The sequence below is a fragment of the Phoenix dactylifera genome, unplaced genomic scaffold (genome assembly GCF_009389715.1).
Source record: "Phoenix dactylifera cultivar Barhee BC4 unplaced genomic scaffold, palm_55x_up_171113_PBpolish2nd_filt_p 000366F, whole genome shotgun sequence".
Lineage (NCBI taxonomy): Eukaryota > Viridiplantae > Streptophyta > Magnoliopsida > Arecales > Arecaceae > Phoenix > Phoenix dactylifera.
Window position 1 is genome coordinate 62159 of NW_024067820.1, and position 10162 is coordinate 72320.

Sequence of the window (10162 nt, forward strand, 5' to 3'; positions counted from 1 at the left end):
TTCTGTTTGTTAGGATAATGGTTGGTGTCTGTTCTTTACTATATTAAAGCATTTTTTTCTAATCCTTTGTACATGATGATTATAACATACACCTTATTCATGACTCAGCATTTACAGTGTTTTTATGAATATTTTATGGTCACATATAGGGTGTCAATAAATGAGTTTACACCCACTACCAAATTCAATATTGGTCATTGAAGAATGAAAACTTAAACTGCTAAATTTGAGTTAGAAGTCCAAAGTACCTATTAACAATGGTCTTATGCTATCTGAACCCCTAGCTTATGCATCAAGTCATATCTTAGAATCAACAAAGAGATATCATCCCACTGTTATTATGTATTTGTGGTGTTTGATGCAGAGGTTAGGAGTGTTGAAAATATGCAATTTTTGTAAATATATATTTGTAGAGTTTACGAATCACATTCAACTGTTTATCTTTTCATTTTTTTCATCATTAATATTGAAATTTCTAACGGGTATAAAGTTTTCTGTTTATATCCTTTGCATATTATAACTGCACTTAATAATGTATAAAAAGATACTTTTTGTATATCCAGATTGAGCAGAGATTTCCAGGTTCTTTTTTTCTGATGGCTGCTTAATCTTTTATTTTGAGAAGGAAGAAGATAAATATATGTTCTATTGAGAGGATCATGGATCCTTACCGGCCAAGGCCTGGCCCTTGAGAAATGACGCCCTAGTTTCCCAGCAAAGGAAAATGCCGTTACCACGGATTGCCTTTGATCACTACCCCATCCTTTTGCAACTGGACTCTAACAAGGGTACACAATTCTTTCAGGTTTGAGAAATTTTGGTTAAGCTACGATGGACTCATGGTATAAAGGTGGTAGTGGCTCGAGCTTGGCAATGTGTTGCTGCTCATTCCCCCATGATTAAGAGTTTCAATGCTGCTTCGCTATGTTAAAAAATCAAAAAAAAAAAAAAAGGCTTCAGAAATGACAATATTTGGCGAATACATTTAGAAATATTGGTGTTATAGAGGCCAAAATCTTTAAAATGCAGAATCAATAAGCTGAGGAAATTGGACTAAGTTCCGAGGATCATCTGAAATTATTGCATCTATTACAGACCTATGACAAACTGCTGAAGACAACGGGAAGCAATTGTGGAAGCAAAAGATCACGAGTTACCTGGCTTTGTCGAGGGAATGCTAATGCCTGTTTTCTTCCATAGGTATACTGTATTGAGAAGGAACAGGAATAAAATCACTACTTTTGTCAGTGTAGATGGTTTTGTTTGGAACTTGAGGAAATAAGGAGAGTTTTCAGGGACTTCTTCATTAATAAATGGAATTCACGGTTTCAATGCCCAGTAGAGCTCCCTTCCATGCTTGTATCCATGGTGCAAGATGGGGACGTTTTTACAGTAATCAAGGAGATGTTATCAGATAAAGCAGCAGGCCTAGATGGTTTTCAATTGAAATGTTGTTCATCAAGATGTAATTAAATTGATTATAATTGATAATCAATTTAATCAACCATCCAAATGTGGCCGCTTACATAATTGATATGTGGTCAAATATAATCTATTTAAGTATCATGTACGACCAATCAACCAAATCTTAGTTAATATGATATTTCTGACCATTTATTATAGTTCGTTGCTAACTGATTAATTTTTAAAAATAAATTTCATTAGAAGATACAAAAATTAATTTGCATGAATTTCAAAAGAAGTATCCTTTTTGGGACTAGATGCTAAAAATTATATTAACATTACCATTATCATTCACATCTAAAGCTATATATTATACTAAACCGAAGGAAAGAACTCTGAGGCCTAGCTTGGATGCAGGAAAAGGAAAGCTATATATTATACTTCAACACTGATTTTTTTATATATATATAAATCTTTCCACTCTTTTACACTTGGTAACAATTCCTTTTTTTCACTTTTTCTAAATTGCAATCATTCTATTTCTGAAAATAAAGGAGAGAAAATGATGGATGCAAAAGCAAAAGTGCATTACCAAAGACATTTAAATTATATAGTTTAGAATATTACATCTAATCAGTAACTGTATTCATGATCAGAAGTGAGATTGCCAACATGCCATCAATTAATTACAGTTAAACAGACAATATATTATATGAACTATATATGGATGAAGTTAGGGGTGGCAAAATATGACCCGACCCGCCAACCCGACCCGTGTTCGACCCGCCATAAACAGGTTTGGGTTTGGCCTAAACAGGTTCGGGTCGTAAACAGGTCGACCCGTTTAACCTGTTTATTAATTGGGTCGGATACGGGTTTTAGATGTCTGACCCGTTTAAACCGTTTAACCCGTTTAACTGTTGGGCAGGTTAAACAGGTCTAAACAGGTTAAACGGGTTAAACAGGTTAAACATGTCTAAACAGGTTAAACGGGTCTAAACAGGTCTAAACAGGTCGGGTTGGGCAAGTTAAACAGGTTGGGTTGAACAGATTAAACAGGTCTAAACAGGTTAAACGGGTCAGGTTGGGCAAACATGTTAAACAGGTCGGGTCGGATTGGGTAAACAGATTACCTGTTTATTAAACAGGTTAAACGGGTCGGATCGGGTTACCTGTTTAATAAACAGGTCAGGTTCAGGTTTGTAATTCCTGACCCGTTTAATAAACAGGTCGGGTTCAGATTTATAGTTTTCTGACCCGACCTGTTTATGCCTGACCCGACCCGATTGCCACCCCTATGAAGTATATATGCACAAAACAGAAAATATATATCTTTCTCTCTATCTCTCTCACGCATACATGTTCCATCAAGAAAACAATGATGCTGATATGGATAAAGATCATCTACCTCCCTTTCTTTGTGCAGATATACATATCATGCTCCCCTCAACATGGATAAAAATTATTAATCTCAATGACAGCTCTATGTTATATTTGGATCTATAATGAAAATAAAGAGTTCATGCTACAAAAGACCTACTTTGCCTCTTTGCCATCACAAAAATGAGTTAATGATATGCTTCAAGATGATTCAAAAGTTAAGTCCTGATACCAATCTAGCCTTTTTTTTTTAATTATTTTTTAGTTAAATTTGTTCCCTGTATAAAAAGGCCTAGCCCCACCTTTGACTTCCAAATATCAACTGCTTAAATCATCAGGCAAGTATGAACACATCTACTAACTCCATGTATCGCATCAATTTTACACATACTTGATTCTTGATATTTGACGTGCGACCCATATGATTACCACCATAATGCTGGAAATAAGATGTACAACTCACAGAATATCAACCAAACTACAAAATTCACTTTGTGACAATACTGATGCATTTAGCCGATTCATCTTTACTGGTCAAACCACTCTCACATATTATTTCCCCGAGGATAAAATAAATAAAAAATAAACAAAATAAAATAAAGACTCACATTCTAAACCTTCTTTCTGAAGACTAAACGGGCATCTCTATTGGCCAAACCACCCGCACATGCTATCGCTATAACAATCTAGAATCTCACTCAAAAAGATTAGTCAAAAGGTATTTTTTTGGATTCACGCCTGCATGGTTTCTCACATACTTTCCCCATTTAAGTCATGACGTTCTTGTCGGACTAAGAGTTCAAATCCATTTAAATCTAATCACAAATACCACGATTGTTCCGTAGTCAACCCCAATGAATCCTTGCTATCGCTACAACAATCTAGAACCTCACTCAAAAAGATTAGTCAAAAGGTATTTTCTTGGGTTCACACCTGCATGGTTCCTCATATACTTTCCCCATTTAAGCCCTAACGTTCTTGTCGGGTTAAGAGTTCAAATCCATTCAAATCTAATCACAAATACCACGATTGTCCCGTAGTCAATCCCAATGAATCCTTGCTGCAGTGTCCCCTAATCTACATAGGTTATGGGCCGAGTCTGCTTTGATGCCATTTGTAAACAACCGAGAACCTCATCCAAAAAGACTAGCTAGAAAATTTTTTTTTTAGGTTCTATGATCTTATATAAGTACCCAAGATCTATCCAGCAAAATAACCGATGTGGGACTAAATACACGTCTGCACGGTTCTTCACAGTCGTCCCTCTCTCTCTCTCTCTCTCTCTCTCTCTCTCTCTCTCTCTCTCTCTCTCTCTCTTATAAAAAGATAAAATAAATAAAAATAAAATAAAGACTACCATTCTAAAGCTTCTTTAACAAGAATAAATGGGCCGGAGTCAACCCATAACCTAGGGCAAGGGTCCATTTTTGTAGTCCATTTTTTGTAGTCCATTAATCGGACCATCAAAGTTGCGGCCCAAATAACCTAGGGCAAGGGTCTCCAACCCTAGCGCACCGTCCCCCGCGTATAAAACCCCCACTCCATCGCCGCATTTCCCCAATCCCTCCTCTCCTCAGAGGTAACACAGCAAGAGACAGGAGAGCGATGGTGTCGCTCAAACTCCAAAAGCGGCTCGCCTCCAGCGTTCTCAAGTGCGGGCGAGGGAAAGTTTGGTTGGATCCCAATGAAGTCAACGAAATCTCCATGGCCAATTCTCGTAAGCTCTTTGCCTTCTTCTAGGAGTAGGGTTAGGGCTAGGGCTTAAGAGACGATCCCTCGATCTGAGATGATCGCGGATGCTTGATGTGGATATTTTTGTTGTTTTGTTGTTGTTGTCGATGGTGATGATGATGGATCTGTGTATGTTTTTGTCCTTGTATTTGCTTCAATTACGCTTATGATGAATGGATTTGCTTGATTTTTTGGTTTCTAGGTGCAGTTGTAGGCTAAAATAAGTAAATCTGATGTTGTTTGATGTTGAGGCTAGGTCCCTTTTGATTTCGATGCCGGTTAAGGGATCTGGGGTTTTGAGTGTTCTTTACTGATTGCTTTGTTTTGATTACTGGGTATATACGTTTTCGTTTCTCAACGTCGTTATTCGGTAAAAAAACAAGTGTTTTGATATCGTTTATATGTAAGCACACTAGAAAAGAAGTGTTTTACTGTTATGTGAGAAACTTCTTTTCGTTGGGTAAGGCTGAGGTGGGCACAGCGGGATCCTATGCATAGGTGTTTACTAGGAAGTTGAATATTGAAGGATTAAATAGTATTATTATTGTTTCAACTAAATGATGGGTGGAATTGAAAAGGCATGGATTTTTTAGCTGAAATGATGTGGCACCGTAGTTAGTGTAGTAGTTCTATCTTCCCCCTTCTTTGCTTTACCCGCCGCCAAGGGATGACTCATTTGATTGACTTAGTTAACACACATGGTGGCATGTTGGTATGTGCTTTACTGGGGCTCGAACATTCATGGTGCCATGTGAATGATAGGCTCTATTGTTAGTGCTCGTTGGTTAATATGAACTTGAAGCTGTTCTGCAGATGACTGATGTTGTTTGCAGAAGGACTAAATTCTCATGTTTGAAAAACGTTCGTATCATTTAAGAGCCTTGAAACTGTTTTAGCTCAACCTTTTTTTATGCCAGCAGCTTTGTTCTATTTCTTAAGGTTTAGTAATATTTAACTTACCTGTGATTCCTTGAATTATGTCACATCACATATCATGATCTTTATTTTTTTTTTGCTACATATTATTTTCCATTTACATGCTTAATAATATTGTCAAGAGGGTAGTTAATATTTTCAAGATACATATTGATGCAGGAGGAAACTGTAAGTTAATATTCATGTTTTGTAGTACTACCTTACTCCTCTCTTGGAAACTTATCAAAGTAAATTAGAAATTATTAAGCAATTATCATCTTCAATTGCCACATAGTCAATGCGGTTAATTGAATGTAAGGGTAAAATACTTATAGAAAATGAAAAAGTATGGTCTTGGTTGGGTTATTCTTTATATCACAAACCCACAAATTGACCTGACAAACTAGAAATTAATTTTCATTACAACCGCATAAATTGGCTCAACAAGATAAAAGGAAACTCCATTCACTTGCCTATTTTTTTTGTCAAATGGTTTCTTTCCGAAGCTGTGGTTTTCCTAGATTTCTGGTCATGATTGCCATAATTTTTTGAATTAAAACATATTCCTGTTAATGAAATATTATTCGTTATTCACCATTGAAAATGCTGCTTTTTTGCTTTGAAATGCAGGCCAAAATATTAGAAAGTTGGTCAAGGATGGATTCATTATCAGGAAGCCCATGAAGATCCACTCTCGATCTCGTGCACGGCGAGCTTTGGAGGCCAAGAGGAAGGGACGCCACTCTGGATATGGTAAGTGATGGAAAAGTGCAAGCACCGGTCTAGTTTAATTAATGTTTCTTTAGTTAATATTTTGTTAATTCTTCAGGTAAGCGCAGGGGTACTAGGGAGGCTAGGCTTCCTACCAAGATTCTGTGGATGAGGAGAATGCGAGTTTTGAGGCGTTTGCTTCGGAAGTATCGGGAATCAAAGAAGATTGACAAGCACATGTATCATGACATGTATATGAAAGTGAAAGGTAATGTCTTCAAGAACAAGAGGGTGCTTATGGAGAGTATTCACAAGTCCAAGGCTGAGAAGGCAAGAGAGAAGACTTTGTCTGACCAGTTTGAAGCCAAACGGGCCAAGAGCAAGGCAAGCAGAGAGAGGAAGTTTGCTAGGAGAGAGGAGCGCTTGGCTCAGGTGAGATGAAAATCACGTTAATTTGTGTCTTTATGCTGAATATTGAAATTTATGATCAAATGCGGTGTTTCTTTCATCTATAGGGGAAAAAGATGTTCCTGCCTTTTTCTTTTTTGTTGTTGAGCGGTACCTAGGATTTGAATCCTAAGGGTAAGCCCGTGAGGGTGAGATGCCAACCAACTCTACTGCCAGTTGTTGGCAGGATTTCTGCTTGTTAGTTCACACAACTAGCCGCTCTAATTCTTTAGCAGCAAACAACTTGTATACTATGAACTTATTTTTTATTAACTTACAGTAAATGTCTCTCATTGGCTGAGGGGATCAGCACTTATTGGCTTGCTTAAGAACCATTTTTATTAACTTATTGTGCTAAACCGTTAATTTAGCTACATTGTTGGTATTCGATAGTGAAAGAAGTGAGTTAAGATTAAAGGTGATGATGAGGAACACTTTCCATGTCTCTCAGTTGTAGGTGAAAATTTTAATTGTAGAAATCTTTTTCTCAAAAGGTTTTCATATTGAACAAATACCTTTTGAAGTGTTGGTTTGAGAATAAGCTGTGGAAAAACCTGTTGAGTACTTATTTTCTCACCTACCAATCACCCTTGGTTGGTGACCTTAAGGAAGAATGCTATTTTGTGGATATGGAATTTTTGCAGTCAGTGGTTGGATGCATGATAAGTCAATTATTTTTGTAACTCGGTAGCATTTGATCCATAGTGTAATATGTTGGGTTACTTGTAAGCTGATTTAGGTTCCTTTGAAAGAAGATTTGCATGCACCAAAAGCGAACATTTTTAATCAACCATTATTCTTAACATGATTGTGACTTCCACCTTTATTTGCCCATAATGTAAACAGGGTCCAGTTGAGCGAGCACCAGTAGCAGCACCAGTCTCTCAACCTGCAGAGTAAGAACTTTATATGCATTTTTTGTTTATAATTTGCTTCAGCCACTTCGAAGTATAACACTGAAGAATTGAGTGCTGACACTATGTCTCTGTTGTAGTAGGGCTCCTAAGAAAGCAAAGAAGTGAAGCTCAACTTCAACAGGTTATATGGTCTCATATGTAGTATCATCTAGAGAGGAGTTATCTGAAGTCTGAGCTAATGTCAATTTTCTGTTCATGAGAAATCAAGTGTCTCGGGATGCTTAAAGATATTGCAAGACTTATTTGTAGTTTATTTCAAGTTTTTGTGTTTAGCAGTTCTATTTAGTATTTGATCATTACAGCCATTTGGTTGTTTGTTTGATGACCATATGTTGATATGAATTTTTGGTTTCAAGTCACTTATCAGAATACTTTATTTGCCCTGAAATCAAAATGTTTGTCAATATAGCTGCTCAGCGTTGATATGCATATTTTCTGGTATCTGAATGGAGCAGCTTCATTTGAAGAAACCAAATTACTATTGCATGAAAATTCTTCAATCTGTATGTGCTGGATATTGTGGTCACTGAGTAAATCATTAGATTATGACTTGTTGGAAGGATCCCACGGCGCCAACATTTTGTTAGTTCGGTTAGGTTTAACTGTTCAAGTTCAGCATCTCTTGGGAATTGTCCCTGCTATTGGCCTCACTCCAATTTTACTGATGAATCCCTGGTCATATTTTGTTGCATCTTTCAGTCCCTGTTGCATGAGTATATATAGTTCTTTGTATTATCCATACGTGAGCCATATTGTTCATGCCTGTACCAGCAGATCATGGAATGGAAGCTATTGGATATTCCTTTGTTCTTCAAGCTGTGATAATAGAATCATATTGTTCTGTCTCGGCTGTACCAGTCTTTAATGGTCGGTGTTCAAAGTTGAGACTGAAACCATAGGAACATCACTTCGCTTTCGGGCTGCTCTTCTAAAGCAGGAGACAAATGGTACTTTGAGCCGGGCAAACTACCAACGTTCGCTCCTCGCAACAAGCCAGAGGATCTTTATTGACCTATACTTGAGTTTGACCCTGGCGGTTTTATTAAAATATGTGTAATCTAAGATCATCTTCATTATCTTTCTTATCCTCAATATCTTTCTTATCGTCTCACACGTTCTCTCTTCCCCGATATGTGTTAGTTTTAGCCTTTTACCAAACCATCATGTACGTTTTACACCCTTATTTCGAAAAGTAATGCTATGGGATTAGTTTCTCATTTTACCGAACCATCATGTACATTTTAGCCTTCCCTGATATCTCATTGCTGTTTTTTTTTCTAAAACGCTTGTCATACCGTATAGCAGAAGTTGCATCTCATGAGATTAGTTTGATTTTGGGGAGATTTCTCGTGCAGTGTACCCATGTTAATAGATCTGTATACATATCTGTGACCATAGGAAGGCCATAGACTATATTTCGCTTTCAATTGAGATTTTAATAAAGTACCGTCAATCTATCACCATATAATCCATTAACAAGGGTACTATGCTCATCATCATAAAAAAAAATAAAAATAAAAGTACTATATTTCTCAGTGTTTATACGTTATAGATCCCATGTCAATACAAATCCCTCTAATTAAGATTCTACTTCCAACCACAAAATCAAAATTAAAATGAATATGGTCAAAATTTTGCATGTACCATTCTTCAGCCAACCTGCATGGGGTACAACTGATTGCATACAGCCTGGACATGGTAGTTCGTGGAACACCCTGCACTAAATTCGAATTAATCCCGGCAATCAACTTCGCCTTTACTCCCAATTTCGGATTTGGTAGAAATAGACGTTCTTATCGTTATGATTTCTAACTTATCCACAACCCTTGCACTGCGTACGGAGTTATACGTAGTAGATCTTAAACCTCGTAAGGGGTCCTATGGCCCGCTTGCTATCCACACCAGAATAGATGGAATTTTCCGAAAAACCTGCTAGTGGAGGAAGACTCCCTAGGGATAAAAGACATAGGGCTGAAGAAAGAGCCAAAAAAAATCTTTCATATATAATCATGCATAATCTCGAATGTTATCAGTTCCAGTACGTAGACCAAATGATACAATACAAGCAAAAATTTCTAAATTCATAGAGATATAGAACAATATATAAGTAATCATGCTTGCATATCTCTCATTTGAGCTGAAGCACTAGCCTCGAAAGGCCACAAGGCCTCAAAATCCCAAACTAAGTAAAATATGCTTTGTCTGACAAGCTCCTATTCAATATGTACACTTTGAGTTACAAGTGCTTAGACTAAATTTCAACTAGTCTCGGCAACCAGCCTGACGGTACTAGTTCAAATTTGGTTTAAACACTTATTACATATAACGACCATAAAATATTAATATCTATGTTCAAGGCTATCCAGATGACTTGTTTACTAGAAGCTTATACGTAATATGTACTCTATGTAGGGTGTTATATGTAAGAGTCCTTAGACTGAGCTTGAGCTAGTCTCGACGAGCGGCCTTGTTAGGCGTTGGAATTTAGTTTGAGCAATTATTTTACATATAACCCCTTTACATAATAATATTTTCGTAAAGCGGCTGTCTCGATAGACCTTCACAGATGTTTAGCCTCGGCAAGCCCGACGACGAAACTAGTTCAGATATTTTACCTTTCACCTCCACAGACTTTTAACGTTTCTAATTAAGCAGTT

The 10162-nt window shown here is 37.0% G+C and overlaps 1 protein-coding gene across 2 annotated transcripts; it reads left to right on the plus strand.

Moving 5' to 3' along the window:
* The first annotated feature begins 4304 nt into the window (after positions 1-4304).
* Positions 4305-7911, plus strand: LOC108511457 (60S ribosomal protein L19-3). 2 transcript variants are annotated; one of them, XM_039118506.1, is made up of 5 exons: positions 4305-4501; positions 6061-6183; positions 6260-6573; positions 7435-7484; positions 7583-7911. In XM_039118506.1, exons 1-5 carry the CDS (start codon positions 4390-4392, stop codon positions 7608-7610), a joined length of 627 nt encoding a protein of 208 aa, XP_038974434.1. In that variant the 5' UTR covers positions 4305-4389; the 3' UTR covers positions 7611-7911. The 2 variants fall into 2 exon arrangements, with proteins under 2 accessions (XP_038974434.1, XP_038974435.1); XM_039118507.1 differs by having other exon boundaries at positions 7586-7911.
* The last annotated feature ends 2251 nt before the right edge of the window (positions 7912-10162 follow it).

What these genes read in the sequence shown, in the direction of transcription:
- LOC108511457 (XM_039118506.1), top strand. Translation starts at nt 4,390, where the DNA reads ATGGTGTCGCTCAAACTCCAAAAGCGGCTCGCCTCCAGCGTTCTCAAG. An exon ending in GGGACGCCACTCTGGATATG is followed by an intron (nt 6,184 to 6,259) that starts GTAAGTGATGGA and finishes TTAATTCTTCAG; the next exon opens with GTAAGCGCAGGGGTACTAGG. An exon ending in CCAGTCTCTCAACCTGCAGA is followed by an intron (nt 7,485 to 7,582) that starts GTAAGAACTTTA and finishes TCTCTGTTGTAG; the next exon opens with TAGGGCTCCTAAGAAAGCAA.